The 27,644-nt window shown below is 41.4% G+C and overlaps 1 protein-coding gene across 1 annotated transcript; it reads right to left on the reverse strand.

Annotated features, from left to right (window-relative positions):
* Positions 1-1,052: 1,052 nt before the first annotated feature.
* On the reverse strand, positions 1,053-27,644 carry LOC117526647. Its single transcript, XM_034188701.1, has 6 exons — positions 27,557-27,644; positions 24,784-25,101; positions 18,003-18,314; positions 16,266-16,550; positions 1,323-1,498; positions 1,053-1,226 (listed from the first exon to the last, which is right to left on the reverse strand). The coding sequence occupies exons 1-6, from the start codon at positions 27,591-27,593 to the stop codon at positions 1,053-1,055; spliced, it is 1,302 nt and encodes a 433-aa protein (XP_034044592.1). The 5' UTR covers positions 27,594-27,644.

Raw genomic sequence — 27,644 nt, forward strand, 5'->3', positions numbered from 1 at the left:
TGCCTCAAACGCCTCGTACATCTGTTGCTACAACTATTTGCGCCTGAAAGACAGAGTGTGCACTGTGTGAACCCACTGCACCCTCTCACGGCAGGCGCCTGCCAAATTCCAGGTGACACGCACAAACATCTAACACCGATCGCATGCCACTTGGAAAATGTGTGTCCAGTCGCACTCTTGGCATGACAACAGACTGCATCCATGTCCTTACTGATATGAGGCAGATTCCCGCAACTTTTAAAGATCAGCTCTGTAGCTCAGTGGTAAAGTCTCTGACTAGCAATCAAAGCTTGTGAATGGTACGGGTTCGCGTCCAGCGGGGTCGAATGTTTTTTTTTCCACATAAGCGGTGCAATGTGGTCCCATAGGTACCGGCTGTTTTTGTTTTTTATATTTCCTCTATATAAGCGGTGAGATGTGCCTCAGCTGGCACTGTGTGTTCCTGCCTGAAAGACAATAGATAATAGAATTCTTCTCTGTCTGTTGTCTGTTTGACACTCCAGCAACACATGCTCCAGCCTCTCCCTCCTGCTGCACCTCAAACACTGACCGCTTTCATGTTCTCCAGTGATGTTGACAGTGTGATTTAAACCTATGTGATCTATACGTAGTCGAATTTTATATAAAAACTGACCCCTAGATTCCCAGTTCCAGATTCCCAGTTTGTTATGCTCTGTTAATTTCTGTCTTCACGATTGTTTTGACTTCAGATTTGCTAAATGGAACATTGATTCATATTTTTCGATTTCAGAGCTGCTTTGGCCAGCTGATCTACTGCTTCATTACCCTCAATTCTAGAATGAGATGGAACCCATTTGAACTATATGGAAATATTCTGTTGCTGTAGTTTAAATAGGCTTTGAAGAATCTCATTGATCAGCTCTGGCCTGTAAACAGATTTGCCATTTGATGCTGATTAATGCTGCCATTGAATCTGAACAGATGACATGACGACTGAACTTAACCTCCTCCACCCACCACAGTGCAAGCAGGATCGCTAGCAGTTCCACCGAAAAGACAGCTAAATGACTGAAACTCTTTTTACAACAGACTTACGAAACTTGGGAATATAAACTGCTGCCCCTGTCTTTCCTGTGGATCTTTGATCCCTCAGGAAACACCTGAATCATGTCCGTATATTTGCTATCAAGGTACTGCTGAACTCGATCATCCATGCCATTATACTTGTTACTGTCCTTTGACAGGTTCTTCATCTCAAAATCTATCTGAGGAAAAAGCCAAGGGGGAATAATAGGCAATGGTACACTGCAGCTGCACATTAAACTAGACAAGCTTAGTTTCTCAGCCCGAGAGTTTCCTACCCAACCAAAACTATTAGATGTAATTTTACCATGCTCCCAGCAGGTGTCCAAAACTGATTTGATTGGATGTGTCTGACTGTGACCCTGTAAATTCATCCAATACCCTGAAGAGCTGGAATTGAGGATGTTCACAACATACCCAGATGGCCTTTTGTAGATGAGCTTTTGCAGCTGAGCTGTACACAACACAAGCATAATCTGTTGCAGATCTTATTATGGCAGTATAGATTTGTTTCAAAGACTCCATGCTAGCTCCCCAGGTACTTCCTGCTAGACACCTCTTTATATTTACCGCCTTTTTACATCACGTAACAACCATCTAGATATGCTTACCAAATGTCAGCTAACAATCCATTCATACACCCCAAAACAGCACAGTTTGAACCTGCTGTCTGCCCATACAGATTAACTCAAATTGATGGATTATTATGCTTTTTGGGAAAACGCATTGCCTGCGTTTTGTCCACAGAAAACCGTAAACCCCATGTATTGCCCCATCTCTCCACTGTGTTGACAGCTGCCTGAAGCTTCTTCCCAAGTAATGCAGCATTTCTACACTGAACCCACAATGCGCCATCATCTGCATACAAAGGCCTTCCTTGACTGACATCTACCTCTGAGAAAATATCATTAATCATGATATTAAACAATAAGGGACTGCACACACTTCCTTGTGGAACTCAGTTGTCTCTTAGATAAATCCTCGAGTGGGCTACCCCGACTCTCACGTCCATGGTTCTGCTACTCAAAAAATCCATAACCCAGTCTCCCACCTATTCCCTTGGCTTCCAGCTTAATTAGGAGACCAACTCGCCACAACATATAATACACCTTTTCTATGTCAAAAAAGACTGCTACTTCCAGGCCCTTATTGGCTTGAGCTTCCCTAATAACATCCTCCAAGCACAGCACTGGATCCATGATCATACTCCCTTTACAAAAGCCACTGTGATGGAGGCTTAGTAACACTCTACTTTCAACTATGTAGTTTAGCCTGTCAGTGACCATGCGCTCCAGTGTTTTGCATCAGTTTGAAGTCAGTGCAATTGGTCTATAAATGGTGGCTTCACCCTTATCTTTCCCAGGTTTTACAATTGGGACAACAACAGAGTGTTTCCAAACTAGTGGAAGCGTTCCAGATTCCCAAACTCTATTATATAACTGTAAGAGCACCATCTGTGCTTGAGGAGACACGTTCTCCACCATCTTGTAACAAATCTCATCTTTCCTGATGTAGTTCTGACTCCATTTAACGGTCACTTCGAATCAAACATAGAGAAAGAAACATCCGATGATGCATCAAAGTCAGTCTTCATCTCTTAAATATTGGGATGCACCCTCAGCATTTCATCCCTCCAATCTTGTGCATCCGGAGTCAGGTTATCTGAACTATGAATTCTGACAAATGCTTTTGCCAGAGCTTCTGCCTTGTCTTCATTACGTCTCATAATTTTATGACTATATCTGACAGCTGGTAAAGCATACTCCCTTCTTATACCACCCATCTTCCTAATCATACCCCACACATCATTAATCTTTGTCTCTCTTCCAAGACTATTGCAAAATTGCTGCCACTGGTCTCGTTTGGCCTCCTTTATCACCCATCTTACAACTGCTTGTGCTCTTCGGTATTGTATGAGATCTGTAAATGAAAAAGAGGATTTAACTTTTTTAAAAGCTTTGTTTCGTCCCTGCATTGCTTTTTTTGCACTCAGCTGACCACCAGGGAACCATTTTGCATTGTCCTGCACATTTCCCCTTACCAATTATTTCCACTGCAGTAGAATGCATTATTGTTGTGACTTTGCTATTAAAATCATCTACACTGTCAAAATGACCTTGGTCTAAATGCTCCAACCTCACACTACATACCTTATTGAATACTGCCCAATTTGCTTTCCTTAATTTCCATCTGCGAAAACTTGCCTCCTCAAGCTGGACCATGCCCAATCTTATTTCACAAACAATGGGGTAATGATCGTTACCTATAGTAGTATCCTGAATGATGTCCCAGTTGGAAATCTAGGCTTGTTCCGCAGAGACCAGTGTAAGGTCAGATGACTCAAACCCTCTGGACACATCTACCCTAGTTCCCCTTCCATCATTCAGACATATTAATCTTTTTTCCTCCAACATTTCTTCAATTACCCCTCCATTACGGTCCATGTCAGCACTATCCCAGAGGGTGCTACGCGCATTAAAATCCCCACACCAAACTGTCTCATGAATTTCATCACCAGTTAAATTTTCAACTAAAACTGCCTCGGCTTCCCTGCTGCCTTTAATAACCCCCTGTTGAACAAAGGTAGCTACTCCCCCATCAGGACCAGTTTCCCGATCCCTACGCACAGCTACATAACCACAAAAAACAAAATCTAAATGTGGCCTAAGCCAAGTTTCTTGTACACAGATTACATTTGGTTTCTCGTTCCTGTCTTCAATAAATGTCTTAAATTCCTGCCCATTAGAACAAAGGCTTTGGGCGTTCCACTGTAAAATAGTAAAAACCATTATGATCCTCCATATGATGCCTGTGTGTCTTGTATTCCTGCTGTAAGAATCTCATTTATTTCCTCTACAGTTATTTCCCTCGAATCAAGGTATTTTTGTGCTGCCTTATAATGATCTTAATCCTCTCTGTTGTGATGGATGTCCGGGCTGAACAGTTGATCACTTCTGCCAGGAACGCCAGGAATTTCACATTATCCACTGAAACACTTGTCTTATGCAGGTCTCCACTGTCTTGTCTTGATTTCTGAGAAGTCATTTGTGATGCCACCACATTGTCCCTTTATTTACCAGCTTTCTTGAGAGCCTTGGCGTGGGAGAGCTTCTCTTCCACCCGAACTTTCTGTACCTCAGCTGCCTGTTTGTGTGCCTCACACCCTTTAGAAGCAGCAGTGTGCTCTCCTCCACAATTGCGGCATCTCACCTTTGTCCCTTCAGGACCCTGTCCATACTCATGGTCCTTACCCCTACATTTACCACACCTTGCCTTACCACAACACACAGCTGCCACATGACCAAACCTCTGACACTTAAAGCACCTGAGGGGCGGTGGAACATACGGTCGAACTGGAAAACACATGAACCCGACCATGAGTTGGTAATATCTTCTCCTCAAAAAGTAACAAGATGGACAGACTCTCTTTCTTTACTCCGTCTCTGGTGTACATCAGTCTTTGGCTACTGTTACATGATTCAGAATCTCCTCACTCGTTATGTCTGTTGTAACCCCTGTGATCACTCCTCCCACTAGCTTTTCGTTCTCACTCAGAACACTACACCTTTTTTCCTGCCAAAACCATCATCTTAATCAAACTTCCTCCTTTGGAGTCACTACATGTAATCACTAAGCTCCTGTCCCGAAGCAGTTTGACGTTCATGATTCCTACTTTTTCCATGTAAAGCTTTAGTTAGCTTCAAAGGGTTGATGTTACCCGGGAGAAACAAACTACAGTTTTACCTTCAGCTCCTCTTTGTCTCGCTTTACACTGCTGTTATTGCCCGAATCAGAATCACCAGCAGACAGACTACTGTAGCATTTTTGCTTTTTGTGTTTTCAAGTTACCGTGTACCAATCTGCACTGTTTGTTTCTTCCGCGTCTCCATCACCCATCTCCACCATGCTCCCATCTCCAACGTCACTTCCTGTCATCTCCTCAGACAGATGTCCAGGGCGCAGACGTCCCTTCACGTCCGTTACATTTCTGTTTCACGGGTCTAAAATTTTTTTACTTTTTTATGGCTTACAGTAGCTTGACAATCGGCCCGGCTATGAATTGGGCCGGGCACTGGCCTTCATCTTGGAGTGAGATTTCCCACTCCTAAATGACCAATAGGACAGCAGAACTGGAATTCCCTCTCCTAAAGAACCAATAGGACAGCAGTGCTCGCACCACATCAACGTGAGGATAACGCATGGGCTGACATCAGCGTCTCTGCCACCAACCAATCACAGGCTAGGAAAGAGAGACCAGTATCTGGTTTAATTGCAGACCGAACGGTCCACCCCTAAAAATCGGTCTGCATTTTGCATCTACACATGCATAATTTCGTACCACAGCAGCACGTTTGAGATGGTAGCTCTTTTTTTGGCAGTTATGCACTTCAGTTGGAAGCTTACCATCTGTGGAGTCACATGGTTTTCGTACCGTGCCTGTGTCTATGTCCTGCACATACTTTGCATGAACCTGAGGTTATATGGTTCATCTAAAGATTGCTGTGACAGCCTTTTCGGGTTTTGGAATAAATGTTTTTGTATGTTCAACTGGATTGGATGAATGCTACATAGACACGAGGAGACACGTGTACACCAGGACTACCAGCTAGCCAAAAACGAGTTTGACTCTTACATTAGTACGAAAACGTAACTCCTTGTTGTCAGAGTTTTGGAGTGGAAAAGAAATCACAGCCTCTGGAATGAATACTGGAACCCATTTCTGGTGAATGTGGGAAGTGCCTGTGGAATGACAACGGAGCTATTCGCGGACGTTTATGCAAATTAGCTGCATACATGTCAACCCCTTTGAGGGTCCACCTGTATAACCAAGTGAGAAAATCCATTAAATCAACACAAAATCCTTATAACCTCCAAATTGCACTAAAATCAGTTTTATTACAGTACACACAACCGCATAGCGGTATCACATAACTGGGTTTTTGTCCACATATTATGAGTTGCCACAATGACATTAAAGTCAGGATCATTAGTTTTTTTTCTCCACAGTTGAATTTCAGACAATAGAGATCTAGTATTCATGCGTCAAGCTGAATTTTATAGAACTGAATGTGTCAAATGTTTTTTTTTTTTTTTTACAGAAACAAGAACTGTATGTCACTAATGGAAATACATTAATAAAATCATGAAAAAAATTGAGTAAAGTAAATAAATATGAAACTGGTCATGGATCCTTAAACTTTGGACATAATAAACTCTACACAGTGGATCCTTGATCTCTGGACATAAATAGGAATAAACAAAATCTGTAGTTTTTGTCAAAAGCTTTTTTGTTCAGACATTATTGGCATGAATGTCTTTCCATACATCTGAGCTGAGCTCTTGCAACTGTGCTGCACGTCAGGATGTAATTCATAAAGAATACAGCACATCTCATTTTGGGAGGAAAAAAACGTTTTAGTCGATTGTAGTTTATTGTCTGTATTACAATGTTTTAAAGAGGTGTCATTTTATTTAAAGTGTCAATTCGTTTTGAAGTTGTTAATTCCGACAAGACTCTGTCTTAGCAGAGAGCCACGCAGCGTTTGGAACTGTGCCAACGGAACAGAGGACGATTCTCATTTCTTGACTGCAACAAGACAAGCGTCCTAGTTAGTAACTTTAATCCACACAAAAGTGACTCACAATATTTTAATGACTTTGAGAGGGGTTAAGAAGCGGACTTGCCGTTTCTGAAGAGCAGTGAATCAAAGAACCAACGAACTAGTGGATCGAACCATTGCCTCATTGGCTCACACATCACAGTGGAGTTGCGCTGCAGAAATGGTTGATTACAGAGCCGCTACAGACCAAACCCTGAATATCCGTAAGACTTTATTTGTACGTCCGCATGACTCTGAAACTCGGAAAAATCCGTATAATTTACGGACAATCCGTATAGGTTATTTGCTCTTCTAACTATAACTAGCTTATTTTCGTTATTTAATATTTTATTTTACATGGTGTAGATTTTTAATGATTCATCAGTTTATTTGTTCTTTTAAACATATCAACATATAGTACCTAAGTTCTTAGGTTTCCATTTGTTAGCATATATTCTTTTTATTTTCCTATAGTATGCAGCAGAGTACTTTACATAGATACCAATACACATTACATCATAGCTTCTGTTTCTATAATAAAAGACCAGATGTATAGCTTAGCCTACTAACTATAATTTAATTTTACTACTAGTTACCTACTAAATTACCTATACTACAACCTTCTCCTGTATTAATATTTAGATTTTAATACCTACTCCTGTATATTATAGTACAAGTACCATATTTATTGTGTATGTTGTTTATTGCCCTTAATATTTCAATATAAGTTATATATATGATGTCTTATCTTTCTTATGTCTTATTATTTATTATTATATATACCTTTTTTCTTGAGCCGCTTGGGTGGGTAGGGAGAGTTCCCATGGGATAAAAAAGCTTTTTAACCTACCATCCCTGGTTCTCAAGACCAGGCACCTAAGTGGCTCTACTCTACTCTTTTCTACTCTTCTATTTTACTCTTCCTTTATTAGATAATTAAATATACCTTAGTATACTACTAGTGCAGTTCCACCTTAGAATTGGAATATAATATATAAGATATACCTTACTGAATTTTCAGGTATGTAGCTGCTAACTACGTGTGAAATACAGCTTTTGTTCCCTAGTTTCAGAGACAGCACTGCTTTGTTAAGCTAACAGGGCATCATGGAGATGGATAATAACCCAGCCAAAGTGGAAAAACAGGAACTGAAGCAAACAGCCAAAGGTATGGTAGAAAGAAGCCAAAGGAAAGCTAAACTGGGTCAACTCACTGCAAAAAAGAAGGAGATTCTTCACTTAATGGATGATGATGGCAGTTTGGAGGTGATAAAGATGAAGTTGCTTGTGGAATTTAATCAAGTCTTTGGAGAGTTTTGTGAGTTCAATATCTCTATTAAAGCACTACTTCAGCAGATTGACTCAAGCAATGAACAATGATCAGCAGAACTGGTTTGAACCAAAGGCAGCTGTATTTAGAGACTTTTGTGATGAGGTGGATAAATGGATAAAGGATGTTTATGAGCGCATGGAGGAAGTTAGGAAAATAAATGAAGATGTGCGCCCCACAGACAGCATATCAGTAGCACCATCTGGAAAGTCCAAAAGATCTAAGTCATGTTCTGCCCATTCGTGAACATCCTCTGCCTCTTCTGCACGTTTGAAGGCTGGACTTGAAAAGGCTGCACTTGTAGTAGAAGCAGCAGGACTCAAACAAAAACATGCTTTGGAATAGCAAGAAGCTAAGCTGAAGGCTGAGAAAGAAGAGCATGAGATCCAGACTGCTTTGCCTGCTGCAGATGCTAAACTCAAAGTTTTACAGGAGTTTGAGGGATCAGATGATGAAGGAAGTGACGATTCAGAGCATTCAAGGAATACAGGCCATGTACGTAACCCAAGGCCAGTTTTCAGTAATTCTGCTCCGTTAAGACCTCAAGCTGCAGGTGAAGTCCATCACTCCGACATGTTAAGTAGCCACTCTGAAGACACAGCAAAGCCTTTGGCCACTGTGATGCAGCGACAAAATAATATCACAGAGTTTCTGGTGAAGCATCCAAAGCTTTCTACTCTACCACCTCGAAATATCCCTGTCTTTGAAGGTGATCCATTAGACTATAGACTCTTTATTAGGGAATTCCAGCATGGTGTGGAGAGTAAAACAGAGAGCAGCAAGGATTGTCTGTACTTTATGGAACAGTACACCAGCGGCCAGCCATGAGACTTAATTCAGAGTTGTTTGCAGAACCAGATCAGGGTTACAAGGAGGCAAAGAAACTCTTAAAGGAACATTTCAGAAATGAATATAGGCTCTCTGTGGCTTACATTAACAAGTCTTTAAGTTGGCCTGCAGTCAAGGCAGACGGTGGTGAAGCTCTTAATGCACTTGCTGTCTATCTCGCCAGCTGTGGTGTCATTTATATAGCGCCAAATCACAACAGAGTTGCCTCAAAACGCTTCACACAGAACAATTACATGAATAAACTAAACACAAGCAGCAGCCCCTCCCCCTCTATTGTGCACTGTGCAGCCTCCAGCGTAATGCGCATTTGCACTACACATATGATTTGAACATCGATGGAATGAAAATGTTTCCTGTAAACAGAAACAAACATGATGTGATGGCGACATTATAGCAAAATGTCTGCAGTCAGTAGGCCTGATTACATTCGGGAAACCGGCTCTCGCTGCAAAATGCGCTGTAATGTTGGAATGTACCTGATGATATTTGGATGATTGCAGCTCAGCGCAAGCTTGACTGGCACACGCCTGACTGATCAGCCAGCTCACTCTAGAATGCCCCTGATGCCAGGATGCCCAGTGTGGTCAGCACCCGTGTGTGCACAGACAACCCATGGCTCCTCACCGTACTGCGCTCTGGGCCGAACACAGTTTTGTGCACAACTTCAGTCACAGTGGCCTTGGTAATCGGAATCAGTTTATGAGCCATTTATCATCATTTGGAAGTAAATCCTCGCATTCTCCGAATACACACTCACGTTGGATTGCACCATTTGCAAGGTCCTCGGACAACGCCGCTGTTAGTGCCATTTTACGCATCACTTTGCACGTGCTGTTATATCCAACCATATAACTGCAAACACGTGGGTGTGTTAAATGTTCATCAGTGTGTCTCTGATGTGCACATCACTCCAATGACTTCTTGTTTTCACACTATTAACGTCACTTGTACATGTCGGAGATGGAACACTAGCTGTAGAAACGTACGTAAGCCAGCCAGGATTTTTGCATGACGCACTGCACATTTCCATGCTCAAGTCACTTTTGATACATCTGCACGTGGACGTGGAGACGGGTGTATGCCAGGTTTTTGTGCATACGCACACTTTGTACATGAGGCCCCAGATCTGCTGTGACAAAGATGATCAATATGGTAGTTAAAAAAAAATATTAAATTTACAACTTTTTTTTTTAATCCTATCTAATCGTGGATCCTCCTGATCTTGATGGAGGACAGCTTCACACAAAGTGTGCAACTTTTACAGTCAGTCACACCAACAGTTTTTAAGTTATGGGTGATCCTCAGTGTTTTCCAACCCTCACTGTGAGAGGAGTCAATAGGTCAGTTTGTTAAACTGCTAACTAGGAAGTTGCTCGTCAGCCTGGTTGTCATTATCTGTATTTAGGCCGTCATTTTCCACAGCATCACTGTCATCCTGCAAGAAAAATATATCACATGGTTCAGTGGTTTATTTATTTCATATTGCGGTGTGTGTCATTTTTAAAGCCACTGAGCACGTTTACCCTTGGGATGCGTCAGTTTTCAGATGAAGCCTGTTGGTGCAAATTACTCAAATGGCAACAATCTGCAGCAGTTGCTAAAAAGGGAAAATATCACCAAACTATCGTCAAACTATGGAAATCATAAAAGTTTTTGAAAAGTTAACAAATACACATAAAATGCAGTGACTTACACTCTGATCTTTGTTGATTTTTGCACGTACACACATATATGGCAATCAAAAAAGCAACCACAACCATGACACCAAATAAAACACCAACAATGATGTATATTAGATTAGGACCTGAAAATCAGTCAGAAGACAAATAAAATCAACAGCAAATCACCTCATCCAGCCAAATGTGACAGTGACTTTCAACAGTAAATTTGCACCAACAAAAATAGGACGAAGTGTCTATAATAAATAAATGATGAACAAATGTATCTTGTCAAATTTGCATTTACCTCTATTGTTAGATTCACAGGTTTACCTCATTTCTCTCTTCTTCTGCCTCAACTAAATCCATATTTTTAGTAGTTGGCTCTTCATTTGTTGCTTTATCACTTCCTTGAAAGCCATTAATTAAACATTTAAATTCCAATATTTGCAGATTTTGCTGATAAAACTGTTGTCCTGCCTCAGAGAATACTCATCTTTACACCTTTATTAAAATAAATAATGCTTTTTATTTGATAATGGCATGACTATAACGCCCCCTGCTGGACAACTCAAAATGAACATTTGTCTGTTTCTTCACTTGCTACTCCGAGATATTTTGGCCAATTTACAGTAAACATGAAATGTGGACGATGTCTAACTGCAGGTAGGTTCTCTTTGTTTTGACAAAGGTCAACATCATTGGGGTCATAGGTCACATTATTTGTTTTCACGCACAGCTGCAGCACACTTGGCACATATATGTATGTGAGTTCCGGAACTGTACAGCAACGTTTCACAGTGCTTCACTTTTTCCCCATTTTTTATGAAACAGCCATACTCCAAAATGGATTAAATTAATTTTTTTCCCCTCAAAATTCCACACACGGTATACCCCATAATGACAATGTGGAAAAGTTTTTGCTATTGTTTTTTTTATTTTTTATTTTTATTTTTATTTTTTATTTTTTAAGATTTTTGCAAATTTATTCACAACAACAACAAAAAACAACAAACTGAGAAATCACATGTACATCAGGACTGAACTTCTGGAGCTCCCCAGAGTTCAATCCTAGAGCCACCTAATTTATGAATAAAGTGGATTCTGTTTTGACAGATTAAGTTCTGATCCTAGAAACAATACTTAATTCAGCCATCCTGTACGGTGTGGTCTGCTGGAGCAGCAGCATCACAGAAAGGGACAGGAAAAGACTGGATAAGATCATCAGGAAATCCTGGGCTGTCCTCTGGACTCTGTGCAGGAGGTGGGGGACAGGAGGGTCCTGGCTAAATTTACATCTATGCTGGACCACGAGTGTCACCCCCTGCAGGACGTTCTGTCTGCTCTGGATTGCAGTTTCAGTGACAGACTCATCCACCCTCGCTGTGTGACGGAGAGATTCCGCAGATCATTTCTCCCGGCTGCTGTCAGACTGTACAATGAACAATGCTAGTACTGTGGGAACCATAGCAACCAGGACAACCAGCTGTATTTATTAGGTGCAATAATTTAACTTATGGAGCAAACTCAAGTCACTTTACCTACTATATTTTAACCTGTCCATATTGTAAATATCAGAGTAACTTATCGTACATTTCACGCTGAAGTCACTTTATCTGATCACTTTCACATCCCGACAGTGTATACAACCCCCGGCAAAAATTATGGAATCACCGGCCTTGGAGGATGTTCATTCAGTTGTTTAATTTTGTAGAAAAAAGCAGATCACAGACATGACACAAAACTAAAGTCATTTCAAATGGCAACTTTCTGGCTTTAAGAAACACTATAAGAAATCAGGAAAAAAAAAATTGTGGCAGTCAGTAACGGTTACTTTTTAGACCAAGCAGAGGGAAAAAAATATGGACTCACTCAATTCTGAGGAAAAAATTATGGAATCATGAAAAACAAAAGAACGCTCCAACACATCACTAGTATTTTGTTGCACCACCTCTGGTTTTTATAACAGCTTGCAGTCTCTGAGGCATGGACTTAATGTGCCTCATGTATCAACGTTGCGTACGGCGATATTTGAGCGTATATGGGGTGTACGCCAAAACGGTTGCGCTACTTGGCATTTATCAATGTGGTCGTTGGCGTACGCTGCGCTGAAAATATACACCAGGTCGAGAGGTGGCGTAAATTATACACCAAAATGAACCAGCGCTGGAATCCACATAAAAATGAAGATGATCAACATGATAAACAGTGCCATTATACAAATCAATGCATATGTTACATAAATAACACTTTCCTGATTATACTACATAATAATCAATACAAATCCCGCCTTTGCGGGATTGTTATGGAGCACGATCCGTGGTCACAGTGCTGACTGCAAAGAAAGCGCTGCTCGCCTTTTTCTCCAGACTTCGAGCCTGGAGCCAGAGCAGCGCTGAGCTTAACTTCATGTGGTGTGATTGTTTTAGACTATGAAATTGATAATAACAACTGTAGTTCCGTCATTCCCTTAATTTGCCCATGCTGCAACCAGGTTTTGTCCTCTCCATTCGGTTGTCACAATAAAATAAATACAGAAATACATTAAAAAAATAAAGAAATCTGTCTTATTAATTGAGCGAGCAAATATCCACATGTCAAGAATTATTGACATGTGAAAAGAGAATACAGTGGTCCCTCGCTATAACGCCGTTCACCTGTCGTGGCCTCGGAGTCTTGCCCAGTATTTAGTCCAATTTTGCATGCCTTTTTTTTACAGTGTTCTGTGTTCTGTGTATCTGTTTATAAGAATCTTGTTGCCCAGAAGAGAAAAGAGCACCAACAACTACTCATAACTGTGTTTGTCACACGGAAACAAACACCTGCTGATCGTTAAAATTACTTTGTTAGTTCTAAATGCCATCATAATTATTTATACGAAAACGTTCTATTTTTATTTCTCAAACAAATGTTTGGGCCTGAAAACAGTTTGGTATTATTTTCCTACTAAGGTTTGAACTTTGAGAGTGTTTACACACGAGAGAAAAGTGAGGAAATGTTCATGCCTGATTGAGAACGTGTATAAACTGTGTAGTGAGGGGTTTTACAGCTTTGAAACATCTATAATAATTGTAAAAAATAACGCTGACTACATCGCGGTTTCACGTATTACGGGCTATTTTTTAGAACGTAACTCCAGCGATTAATGAGGGACCACTGTAACACTTTATTGATTATATACTACAAAACAATTGATACAACAGCCGCTTTTGACGCTCTATTGGCACGTGTCGTGATTGGTGGAGTTCTTTTTCATTGCCGTCTTTCCGGCTTCCATGTCGTAAAATGAGGGTGTGTCTGAAGCAGAGTCTGAATATTTATGGGCGTGTTTATTATAATTACGATCATTTCCACCCGCCACATTTATCAAGATCACGTCAGGCGTACGCCAGAAATGGGCAGGTGCACACTACTTGATACATGTCACGGCGACTTTGGTGTATTTCAAGTTTACGTCGTAAATTTACGCCACAAGTGCGCAACATTGATACATGAGGCCCAATGAGTGACAAACAGTACTCTTCATCAATCTGGCTCCAAGTTTCTCTGATTGCTGTTGCCAGATCAGCTTTGCAGGTTGGAGCCTTGTCATGGACCATTTGCTTCAACTTCCACCAAAGATTTTCAATTGGATTAAGATCCAGACTGTTTGCAGGCCATGACATTGACCCTATGTGTCTTTTTGCAAGGAATGTTTTCACAGTTTTTGCTCTATGGCAAGATGCATTATCATCTTGAAAAATGATTTCATCATCCCCAAACATCCTTTGAATTGATGGGATAAGAAAAGTGTCCAAAATATCAACGTAAACTTGTGCATTTATTGATGATGTAATGACAGCCATCTCCCCAGTGCCTTTACCTGACATGCAGCCCCATATCATCAATGACTGTGGAAATTTACATGTTCTCTTCAGGCAGTCATCTTTATGAATCTCATTGGAACGGCACCAAACAAAAGTTCCAGCATCATCACCTTGCCCAATGCAGATTCGAGATTCATCACTGAATATGACTTTCATCCAGTCATCCACAGTCCACGATTGCTTTTCCTTAGCCCATTGTAACCTTGTTTTTTTCTGTTTAGGTGTTAATGATGGCTTTCGTTTAGCTTTTCTGTATGTAAATCCCATTTCCTTTAGGCGGTTTCTTACAGTTCGGTCACAGACGTTGACTCCAGTTTCCTCCCATTCGTTCCTCATTTGTTTTGTTGTGCATTTTCGATTTTTGAGACATATTGCTTTAAGTTTTCTGTCTTGATGCTTTGATGTCGTCCTTGGTCTACCAGCATGTTTGCCTTTAACAACCTTCCCATGTTGTTTGTATTTGGTCCAGAGTTTAGACACAGCTGACTGTGAACAACCAGCATCTTTTGCAACATTGCGTGATGATTTACCCTCTTTTAAGAATTTGATAATCCTCTCCTTTGTTTCAATTGACATTTCTCGTGTTGGAGCCATGATTCATGTCAGTCCACTTGGTGCAACAGCTCTCCAAGGTGCAATCACTTCTTTTTAGATGCAGACTAACGAGCAGATCTGATTTGATGCAGGTGTTAGTTTTGGGGATGAAAATTTACAGGGTGATTCCATAATTTATTCCTCAGAATTGAGTGAGTCCATATTTTTTTCCCTCTGCTTGGTCTAAAAAAGTAACCGTTACTGACTGCCACAATTGTTTCTTGATTTCTTATAGTGTTTCTTAAAGCCAGAGAGTTGCCAATTGAAATGACTTTAGTTTTGTGTCATGTCTGTGATGTGCTTTTTTTCTACAAAATTAAACAACTGAATGAACATCCTCCAAGGCCGGTGATTCCATAATTTTTGCCAGGGGTTGTATCATCCCGGCAGTGCAGCATTGAACTGAACAATGGTAGCCTTAGCTTTACCCAGCACTCAGTGCTTTTTTAGTTCTTGTTTTTTAAGAGATACTTGTTTGTTTTATTGCATGCCCTTCTGTCTATTCCTACTGTTCTATGCTGCGATGTGACACTGAAATTTCCCCATTGAGGGATGAATAAAGGCTTTCTTATCTTATCTTAATTTCTTCAAAACTATGGTTTTAACCTTGTAGATGAAGCATACAAGTCCATGGATGTTTTAATATTTCAAAATGCTTCGGTTTTCACTTAGATTCTTCACTACATTTTTATGGTTTTATTTGATTTATTGATTTTAAACATTTTATTTAATTTTAATAATAGGTTATAAATTCCACTTTCATATGGAGTTGTCTCGACAACACAACTGGGCCATCGGTGAAACATCAGCAGCCCGTAGTTTGCCTGCAAGTTCTATCATGTGACCTTTCACACTTGATAAATAAATCTGTCTGGGTCACGACACAAATGTCCAGAATCTTAGTGTTTATTATCTTATTGTTACACACAAAACAAAACTGCCAGCAGTATGAGACACTATTAAACCTACGCTTAACCTCCAAAGCTGTAACGTGTCAGCCAAGTAATGCTCTAAGCATAATGGAAACATCACCATGTTCACATGCAAGGTGAATAAGACAGTGACTAAATATTTCTACTGTCTCATTGATGCTGGTAGAATTTTTCCTTGCTGGGATCATGAACACGTACTATTGGTACCGTATGTTAGAATATGCAAGATACAATAGCTGACATATTACATTAGGATGTCAAATTTCAACCATAAACCTTCTTTCCTTGGCATTGCTAAGTATTAGGTTTGATGTTCAAATATCCTCTTGCTCTCAAAAGAATGGAGAATGGTGTAAGCAAATACAAAAAATTAAAAAGAGAATGACCCGTACCTGGATTGGGAAGTGGACACCACGCTGTGGAGTTCAATGTGACTGTTTTTCTATCAACAGGATTGCTCGCCTCACATTTGTAGATGTCTTTCTCTTGAATGTCTCTCTTTATTTTCAGAAGCAGGGAGAGGTTTCTAGACATGTCCGGATCGCAGGTCTGGTTTATTTTTTTCTCTCCTCTGTACCAGGACAGGGTATCACTTGGTGCATTCTGTGATGAACAGGTAACTGAGCAGGTACCATCATCAACTTGAGTCCCAGAGATATGTGGTTTGGGAACTGGATCTAGAAGCAAACATGGACATTTCTGAGAACAGAAAGCGTGTGAATGTACAAGAAAACACATTCAGAAACTCATCAAAACGTTATCTGTGTTCTCGTAGATTCTCTTTGGGCTTTTGGAGATTACAGTAGCCTCAGAACTGAATTTCTGCTTTTTGCAGATGTAGCTCTGATGTTTTTTTCAGAACAATGCACATTACCCATTACTTCTGGCCTTTTTGGTGCATATTTCAGCCATGTGGAACACTCCTCTAAGCGTGATTCAGCATTTAGGCGCCTTAATGTTGAGGACGCCAGCAGCTGAAGAAGGACAATATGATGCCCATGTTTCACCTGGTTCCCACAGATAGAAGGTTATCTTCAAGGGGTGGGGATGGAGCAGTTGTCTGCGTGGGTGGTTGCCATTCAGGACCCAAGGTGATTCCATGGAGGTGCATTTGCAGCACCAGTGCATACTTCCAAATCAAATGCTGCAAAATAACAAACTAGAGTTCCTCTTGGATTTGAAGTTTGGTCGTTAAACATAAAGTTCACAACACTAACCATAACACAGAGGGTTTCAGTGACCTCCGGGGTTTAGCCATCAGAAGTGTGTCTCCATGCAGCGAAAGTCTTGAATTGTAGAGACATTCTTGACAGAGACATTCATGACTGTGGTTCCTCAGTCTTGGAGATTGGGAGATGCCTGGGAAGAGCTCCATGAGTAATGAAGACGCTGGACGATGTTAATATCTTTGTTGAGGGAACAAAGATCCTGGTGCTTCCTGTACTGTTGTGACAGTTGAATGCCAACCTGTGACCTCTTCTGAGGATCATGGGTACTGGTCTGGTGGAATGACTTTGTGTCAGACAAACAGTTTCTTACAGAGACTCAGATGAGGACTTGCACTGTAGGGGGAGCCTCAGCTATGACACTGTGCCCATGTGCTGGCTTTTTCTGGGCATGATTCAGCATGCAGGTGCATCAGTGTTGAGGATGACAGCAACTGGACCAGGCCAAGGAGACACCCATGTGTCACCTACATAACTACAGGAGATATACTGTTACTTTTGAGATGTTTGGATGGACTGGTTGTTTGCTTGGTGCTTGCTATCCAGGACCCAAGTGTGGTGAACATGACAACGCATTGCGCCCAGACCTGACTCGATGTATAACACAACAGAACCACTGTGTCAGAACAGGAAATTCGCACCTCAATTAGGAAGTAAAACCAGGCATGAAATACAGTAAGCGTGCTTTCCATACCGCTTATCAGCCATGTGCCATATGATCAGTCAAACCATCTGTCAAAATATGTTTCCTAAATACATCTTTAATTAATTTCTTTCTTTAATCTCTCTCCCAATTGTCAAACCCTGGGACCAAAAAAGTGCATAACCCTTTCTGAATATAATGCTGCTGTGTGCTATATAAGCAATTTAGTTCTTGGATTTGTAGAAAAAGTGACCACCTACCGTACACGTTCAGGGCATATTGTCTTAGTATGTGTGGGTCACCCCACAGCAGCATCTTGACACAGTAATACCCAGACACATTTGATTTTATGTTGATAAAAGTGAGCGATCCAGTGTGCCAGTCCAAATACAGAATACCCTGGAAGCTTGGGATAATAGTTGTGATGTTTTTCTCCCACTCAGCTACTGATATGCCGACAAAATCCCGACCCTTTGTCCATATGACCTTATGGTCTTTCTGGAGTTCCTTTACTCCAGTGTCCAGCACGACATTGTCCCCAACCAGACCATTAACCTCAATTATTCGATTAGCTGGAAAATAGAAAAATACAATTAAAATTACATTTCAAATCAAGCTGTAATATTTAAAATAAAATAGTTGCATATATATTTTTAGCAGTAAGACTCCTACATCAGATAAATACAATAAACACCAGCCACCATGAATGGCGTACTTTAAAATGAGTCAGCATGGCTGAGAACATTTGGACACCTGAATTTAAAGGACATGTCACACATTTTTTTAATGTCCCAGTTAGCAACACAACATCAAAGTATTCATGATTATAAGTCTCTCTGTGCACATGTGCTCATAATTACTGGTCTCTGATGTGTTTTTATTGCTCTCCCTAAGTGAGTTAACAGGTTCATTTCCAGAAAATGTCTCACTTGGCAAAGGGGGATTTTCAAGTTGCAATAGAGCAGCGCCTACGCTCATGCGCAATGACGTCACAACTCTATCCGATTAGGGAGGTGCGGTTTCGTTCAATAGTTGTATTGGAGTGTTTAGGAGTGTATAGGAGTTGTATTGAGGTAGGAACAGCCTTTTGAATGCTTGAATAACGATGTCAGTCGCACAAAAAAGTCAAATAATAGTCAAAATATGTTCATTGTGCCCAGAATGTTGGTATTTTGGTCGTTGAACTTTCCTTGCAAAGAATGTAAAGCCCTGGTCACGCGGCACTAACGAAGGACACAAAAACCAAACCAAAACAAGAAATCTGAACTTATGTTGACTTTCGGAGACATCGTTTAACCGGCATCCAGCTTCGATCGGTCAACCACTCCATGAGGTGTCATAACAACGGAACGGTTAACCGCTCCGTGAGGCGTCATAACAACGGATCGGTCAACCGCTCTGTGAGGTGTCATAACAACGGAACGGTCAACCGCTCTGTGAGGCGTTCTAACAACGTAACGGTCAACCGCTCCGTGAGGCGTCATAACAACGGATCGGTCAACCGCTCTGTGAGGTGTCATAACAACGGAACGGTCAACCGCTCTGTGAGGCGTCATAACAACGTAACGGTCAACCACTCCGTGAGGCGTCATAACAACGGATCGTTAGCCACGCTGTGAGGCGTCATAACAACCGGGAGTGACAATTGTCCCGGCACAATTGAAGTTTGCTATTCGCCCGGCTGCTGTCTCTCTCTGGCCTGTGTGAGGGGTTCAGCACTCCCCTCACACCGGGACCACACTGATGAACGGTCTCTGAAAGAAGCTCCTCAGCAGAAGTCCAACTCAGAACTCTTCTGTTTTCTCTTCTTCTGACTCACAGAGTGTTTTGCTTTATAAACACGGTAACTGGGTCATAACAACCGGTCAGTTGCTGCGAGGCATCAAAACAAGCTGTTGTTTAAAGATGCCAAACACGCGAGCGAGAGGCTCACTAACCGGAAGTCTCGGCAACACAACTTGAAAATTGTCCATTCTTGGCGTGTGACGTACATATTAGCAAAATACACTCAACAAAAATATAAACGCAACACTTTTGGTTTTGCTTCCATTTTGTATGAGATGAACTCAAAGATCTAAAACTTTTTCCACATACACAATATCACCATTTCCCTCAAATATTGTTCACAAACCAGTCTAAATCTGTGATAGTGAGCACTTCTCCTTTGCTGAGATAATCCATCCCACCTCACAGGTGTGCCATATCAAGATGCTGATTAGACACCATGATTAGTGCACAGGTGTGCCTTAGACTGCCCACAATAAAAGGCCACTCTGAAAGGTGCAGTTTTGTTTTATTGGGGGGGGATACCAGTTAGTATCTGGTGTGACCATCATTTGCCTCATGCAGTGCAACACATCTCCTTCGCATAGAGTTGAAGAGAACACCTCTCCAAAGTGCCAAATGCCAGCGAATGTGAGCATTTGCCCACTCAAGTCGGTTACGACGACAAACTGGAGTCAGGTCAAGACCCCGATGAGGACGACGAGCATGCAGATGAGCTTCCCTGAGATGGTTTCTGACAGTTTGTGCAGAAATTCTTTGGTTATGCAAACCGATTGTTTCAGCAGCTGTCCGAGTGGCTGGTCTCAGACGATCTTGGAGGTGAACATGCTGGATGTGGAGGTCCTGGGCTGGTGTGGTTACACGTGGTCTGCGGTTATGAGGCTGGTTGGATGTACTGCCAAATTTTCTGAAACGCCTTTGGAGACGGCTTATGGTAGAGAAATGAACATTCAATACACGAGCAACAGCTCTGGTTGACATTCCTGCTGTCAGCATGCCAATTGCACGCTCCCTCAAATCTTGCGACATTTGTGGCATTGTGCTGTGTGATAAAACTGCACCTTTCAGAGTGGCCTTTTATTGTGGGCAGTCTAAGGCACACCTGTGCACTAATCATGGTGTCTAATCAGTATCTTGGTATGGCACACCTGTGAGGTGGGATGGATTATCTCAGCAAAGGAGAAGTGCTCACTATCACAGATTTAGACTGGTTTGTGAACAATATTTGAGGGAAATGGTGATATTGTGTATGTGGAAAAAGTTTTAGATCTTTGAGTTCATCTCATACAAAATGGGAGCAAAACCAAAAGTGTTGCGTTTATATTTTTGTTGAGTATAGAAACGTCTGATGGTTGACAGACAGAGCAAAACGACAAAGAGTGATAATGATGCTTTGGGGCTTTTATTTGAAAGTGATGGCTCAGATTTACAGAGATGACACGCTTCACCCCAAAACTCTTAACTTTTCAGAGTCTGTTAGATTTTGGAACCTAATTGTGGTGACGCGCTGTTTGTGTCACAGGATGCCGGGTTACTGCTGCTATGATCATGGATGTGGACTGTCTCCACCATGCTGTTTTTATGGACTTCTTGGACACCCAGATGTATGTCTCATATTGGAAAAACTCAGAAGACGCTATTTTCAGGAGATAAAGGACTCTCTAACGTGCCACAATCGTGACAGAAGTTGAGCTGAAGGTAGCGTTGCAATCCGGCATTACATGATCAGAGCCTGAGGACAAGTGGACGTGGACATTATTCTCTGGCCGGCCATCTGTACCTGAGGACTAGTGGAACTTGAAAATGTTCTCTGGATGTCCATCTGTGTGAAAACTAGTGGACCTTTAATCGACTGCCTGGTGCACTCATGATGCATGTGTGGGGGCGACGCGTTGATGTTGTGGACGTCTGTTGCTTTGTGTTCCTTTCAAGGGCGCTTTAAATAAAAGTAACATTTTTATTTTACTTTGAGAGAGTGTGAATTTAGATCTGAATGTGTGTACATCGGGTTGTCTTAACGTGCAGCTCAGCTGTTAATTGCTGCTTTGTACATGACATGAAATGTCACAGATGTGATCATATCTGTAACTGTGCAGTCATAGATGTGATCAGAAAGTGTCAGATCTGATCTGATAAATCATCTGACAGCAAATCTGATCTGTGACATTTCACATCATGTACAAAGCCACAATAAAACAGCTGACATGTGGGTTAAAACAGCACAGCAGCCTTTTAATCCACGTCAGCTGTTTTATTGTGGCTTTCTACATGGACGTGGAATGTCTCCGTGACATTGTTTTTCACAGGCAACATTATGACACACACACACACACACACACACACACACACACACACACACACACACACATATATATATATATATATATATATATATATATATTCTAGACATCATTTTGAGACAGTGATCCATACTTTTACTTCATCTCGCTTGCTTTTACATTTGCAGCTGGTTCAGAATGCTGCTGCACGACTTTTGACAGGAAATCAAAGGAGCGAGCAAATTATCCCTGTCTTGGCCTCTCTTCATTGGTTACCTGTATATTTTAGGGTTCATTTTAAAATTCTCTAAAATTCTACTTTTTGTCCTTGGCTTTCGACTGCAGTGAGACTTAGTTTTTTAGATTTTAAAGTTTATTAGATTTTATACTTATCTATCAACTTGTTTAAATATATGTCTTAATGTTTAAAATGTATGTTTTAGTGTACACCACTTTGGGTCAGCTTTGGTTGTAGAAAACTGCTTTATAAATAAAGATGGTGTCGTGTGTGTGTGTATATATATATATATATATATATATATATATATATATATATATATATATATATATATATATATATATATATATATATATATATATATATATATACGAGGTCTGTCAATAAAGTATAGGTCCTTTTTATTTTTTTCAAAAACTATATGGATTTCATTCATATGTTTTTACGTCAGACATGCTTGAACCCTCGTGCGCATGCGTGAGTTTTTCCACGCCTGTCGATGACGTCAGTCGCCTGTGAGCACTCCTTGTGGGAGGAGTCGTCCAGCCCCTCGTCGGAATTCCTTTGTCTGAGAAGTTGCTGAGAGACTGGCGCTTTGTTTGATCAAAATTTTTTCTAAACCTGTGAGACACATCGAAGTGGACACGGTTCGAAAAATTAAGCTGGTTTTCAGTGAAAATTTTAACGGCTGATGAGAGATTTTGAGGTGATTCTGTCGCTTTAAGGACTTTTCACAGTGCGAGACGTCGCGCAGCGCTCTCAGGCAGCGTCATCAGCCTGTTTCAAGCTTAAAACCTCCACATTTCAGGCTCTATTGATCCAGGACGTCGTGAGAGAACAGAGAAGTTTCAGAAGAAGTCGGTTTCAGCATTTTATCCGGATATTCCACTGTTAAAGGAGATTTTTTTAATGAAAGACGTGCGGGCGGATTGCAGCGTCGGCTCGCAGCCGCCGCGACGCTCCGCCACAGGAAAAACACCTCTGTTGGAAGCCTTGAGGACAAGTTGGAACATGTCCAGCTGATAAACAATTTCTCATATACTCACTCCACTGAAAGCCATCAAAAGCCAACTGGATTTTAACAAATGGTTATCAACATGGAGGTGTTTTTCCTGTGCCGCCGCGCTGCGTCGGCTGCGTCCCGACGCGCGGACCCGTCCGCATGTCTTTCATTAAAAAAATCTCCTTTAACAGTGGAATATCCGGATAAAATGCTGAAACTGACTTCTTCTGAAACGTCTCTGTTCTCTCACGATGTCCTGGATCAATAGAGCCTGAAATGTGGAGGTTTTAAGCTTGAAACAGGCTGACGACGGTGGCTGAGAGCGCTGAGCGACGTCTCGCACCGTGAAAAGTCCTTAAAGCGACAGAATCACCTCAAAATCTCTCATCAGCTGTTAAAATTTTTCACTGAAAACAAGCTTAATTTTTCGAACCATGTCCACTTCGATGTGTCTCACAGGTTTAGAAAAAAGTTTGATCAAACAAAGTGTCAGTCTCTCAGCAACTTCTCAGACAAAGGAATTCCGACGAGGGGCTGGACGACTCCTCCCACAAGGAGTGCTCACAGGCGAATGACGTCACCGACAGGCGTGGAAAAACTCACGCATGCGCACGAGGGTTCAAGCATGTCTGACGTAAAAACATATGAATGAAATCCATATAGTTTTGGAAAAAAATAAAAAGGACCTATACTTTACGGACAGCCCTCATATATATATATATATATATATATATATACTTATAAGCATTTGTTTTGATTTTAACAGGCTGTGTTTATGACTCATGGCTGTGCAGGTGTCGCAGACCGAACGGTCTGCCCCTAAAAATCAGTCCGCCTTGCTTCACTGCACATGCATCATTTTGGACCACAGCAGCACATCTGAGATGGACTTTCTTCACCCAAAGCAATCAAATGGATTAATGGGACTATTAACCATCAGATGATAAAAGTAAAACCTCTTCAATTATTCTGAAGTCAGTTTTAAGCAGAAACGAGGCCGTTTTAAGCAGAAACGAGGCCGTTTTAAGCAGAAACTGCAAAATTGCATGATGCTTTGAAATGACAGATGCTCAGTAAATGCATCAGCGAGCAGCTTGTTCAATTAAGGCGCTCTGATCGCTTCCTCCGTCTTTTATGATGAAATAATGCTGAATTCATGTTGAAATTATTGTACAAAAGTTTCAGATATCTGTCGCTGAGACAGATGATGACTGCAGTGCAGTTTGAAGCAGAAACTAGGCAAACTATGTGAACCCCGGCTAATGACGTATGCAAGGCCGTAAAAATCGGACCGGTCTATCCGATTTTTAGGGGGGACCGTTCAGTTCGGTGGGCGGCACTGGTGCTTTAAATCTTCTCAGTGCTGCTGCTTTTACTATGACTGCATCAAAATGAACAGATATCACTTAAAAATTAGTCGTCATGACACGACATCACACTTATGTAAACTTTGGAATAAATCTGTGCTTCAGTTCTAAACGTTAGCAGCCACATTCCATTGAAGCATGCTGGGACGCTTCTAATAGCTACGAGTACATCACCGCTGTCGGAAACACGAGTACTCACGAGTACTTTGTTTTCGGAAGTCTCTGTAGCTGTTTGTTGCGAATGCCGTATATTTTTAAACTGCTTGCAGAAGTGCACAAAGTAATCCTGGTGGATCATCGGATGGTCACTAACAGCCTAAGCCTTAATTGTTATGATTTCGCTGCAACATGTCCTTGAACGTCACCTACCACAGACTGTAAGGTTATATGTTTGATTCCACGTTCCACTTTCTGTAAAAACCTGAATCAAAAAATTTCCAGTGTCATGGATGGTGAGGTTGTTGATTGTAATTGATCCAGTTTCCACATGTATGCGCAGTCTGTCTTCAAATCTGGTACCATTGACACGAACAACATCACTGTTGGCGACCATGACAAGTACTGAAATGGGCACAAGCGGCCCATAAGTCCATATAAAGTGCCTAAGATCCAGTCCTTCCTGGTTCAGGAGTAAAGTCACAGTCTCTCCATCCTGTTTGGTTATGAATGTTTTTTCAGATAAGAGACCTAAAATGAAAAATAAATAAAAATTACCAATGACATGTCTGACGGAGTGAACACAAACATTAAAGCAAAATCACTGAGTATTAACTGTGATGCTCCTGAGTTCAGATGTTCCTGTTATTTTATTTATTATTTACAGGGCTGCTTATTTAATGGGAGGTGATGGACAAGAGTTTAAACCTGTGATCTCGTAACCAGAAGGCCCTCAGTCCAAGTCAGACCAGCAAATCACTTGAGGGTCCGTGGACTTTTGGTGAGTCCAATTCAATGTGTTATTATGTTATTATTATTATGTTTTTGGACCCCTGATGGTGAATCCCAAGTTGTTCCCGCTGTGCATGGCAGCACTCTGAGACGTGTGTGTGTGTGGTTGTGTGTGTGTGTGTGTGTGTGTGTGTGTGTGTGTGTGTGTGTGTGTGTGTGTGTGTGTGGTGTGTGTGTGTGTGTGTGTGTGACGAAGAAAACAACGCTATTCTTTGTAAATAGTCTTGTCCACATCCATAATACCCTCATACATTTGTTAAAATGCGACTGCTATTAGAAACACCTACGAGGTCTGTTAGAAAGTATCCACCTTTTTATTTTTTTCAAAAACCATATGGATTTGAATCACGTGTGATTGCGTCAGCCAAGCTTGAACCTTCGTGCGCATGCGTGAGTTTTTCACGCCTGTCGGTTGCTTCATTCTCCTGTGAGCAGGCTTTGTGTGAGCAGTGGTCCACCCCTCTCGTCGGATTTTTTTTGCGAATAAAATGTCTGAACGATTTGGAGCTTTGCTGCATCAATTTTTTCCAGAAACTGTGAGAGACCTCCAGGTGGACACCATTCGGAAAATTCAGATGGCTTTCAGGGACGATTTTATGGGGATTACACAGATTAAGGAGTGCTCCAGCCTGTTTAAAGACCACCCACAGCTGCTGAGAGCGCGCCGCGCTCTGAGCGCCGATCGACAGGCTGACACCCCGCTGAAACAACCAGATCATTTCCAACGTGAAAGCTTTGTTGATCCGGTACGTCGTCTGACTTCCACAAAAAAGGCAGAAGACGTGGACATCAAGACTTTTTTGGCACATTCCACTGTTACAGGAGTTTTTTTCATGGAAAGAGGAGCGGAGGAATGCACCACCGTGCCGCTCATGGCGCGGCACAAAACCACCTCCGTGTTGGTCTCACAGGACGGCTTTCAGACGGCTTTCGGTGGCTTTTCAGTTGTGTGACTATCTGAGAAATTGTGCATGAGCTGGACATGGCGGAACATGTCCTGTGAGGTTTCATCACGGCGTTGCTTTGCGCCATGCGGCTCTGCCGCGACCCGCGGAATTCCTCCGCTCCTCTTTCCATGACAAAAACTCCTGTAACAGTGGAATGTGCCGTTCATTTCCAAACTGGACGCTGTGTTGATCCGGGACGTCGTCTGACTAGCACAGGAATTGCGGAAGACGTGGACATCAGCACTTTTTCGGCACATTGAAACAGATGTGCGGAGGAATTCCGCGCGTCGCGGTGGAGCCTGACATGTGCAGGGCTTTGATCAACTGTTATGAGCGCACGCATGCACCACACACACACACTCACACAGTGGGGTGTGTGGATGATCCAGCCTGGTGCACGGATGGAATGAAAGGCTCAGGAGGGGCGTAGGAGTCCATGAGATCGCCAGAAGCCTTTCCCAAGCTCGACAGTGGTGTACATGTGCACTACATTCATGCTGGCTGCCCGACTGTGTAGCATGCACTCAAGAAAGCCGTATGAGGATTTCGACTGCAGCTCAAATTTGCTCGACTGTAGTTCAAATGTCCATTCATATGGCATTCGGGCTCATTCGTGCTCTTGTGTGACGGGGATATAAGTAAATAAAATCTGGTAATAAAATCATTTAATCTTGTGTTGGCATTATTTGCATACTGACATTTGTTACCCGTTGTGATTATGTGCTATTTTAAGGAAGTGCATTTCCCTTAAAATAAGGTCAAAATAGGTCAGTATTTAAAGGCATAAGTGGAAAATTAATATTCATGGATTACTCAAATACAAATCTGAACAAATACAGCATGTCCAACAATACCAATACTAGCATGTTTGTGATGATGTACAAAAATCACAGGAATCACAAATCAAAATTCCTTTCACCACCCCAAAGTCAATATGACGTCGCTGCTGTTCATTTATTAGAATCTCTGCTTGGTTTTTGTGTATTTGAGATAAAATTAAATTGTATTACTGATTTGTGGGATATTTAACACCAGTGTTTGTGATATTTAACAACAAGTTGAGTGCACCATGTCAAATATTATAGTGTGTTATACCCGAATTTAGAATAAACAGAAAAATATTCAGGTCATCTTTTGTTGGTTTATCACAAATTAATGTTTTTTTTTCCTCAAAATTGAAAGTGAAATAAAAAAACTCCAGCTAGAACTCTCTTTATCAAATAATTCAGAAAAAAAGACAATTTTACCTTCAAGAAATAAGAGAAAAGGCAGGAATATCTTCATTTATGCTGTTTGGAAAGTTGAAAAACAAGAAAAAAGAAAAATCAGTTTTCT

This window comes from Thalassophryne amazonica, chromosome 15 (assembly GCF_902500255.1).
Source record: "Thalassophryne amazonica chromosome 15, fThaAma1.1, whole genome shotgun sequence".
Classification (NCBI taxonomy): Eukaryota; Metazoa; Chordata; class Actinopteri; order Batrachoidiformes; family Batrachoididae; genus Thalassophryne; species Thalassophryne amazonica.

Bases quoted from the DNA above. Each gene is read 5' to 3' on its own strand.
- LOC117526647 (XM_034188701.1), bottom strand. From the start codon at position 27,593: ATGAAGATATTCCTGCCTTTTCTCTTATTTCTTGAAG. The intron at 25,102-27,556 runs GTAAAATTGTCT...TTTTCATTTTAG, and splicing joins TTTTCTCTTATTTCTTGAAG to GTCTCTTATCTGAAAAAACA. The intron at 18,315-24,783 runs GTAGGTGACGTT...TCTATTTTCCAG, and splicing joins ATATAACCTTACAGTCTGTG to CTAATCGAATAATTGAGGTT.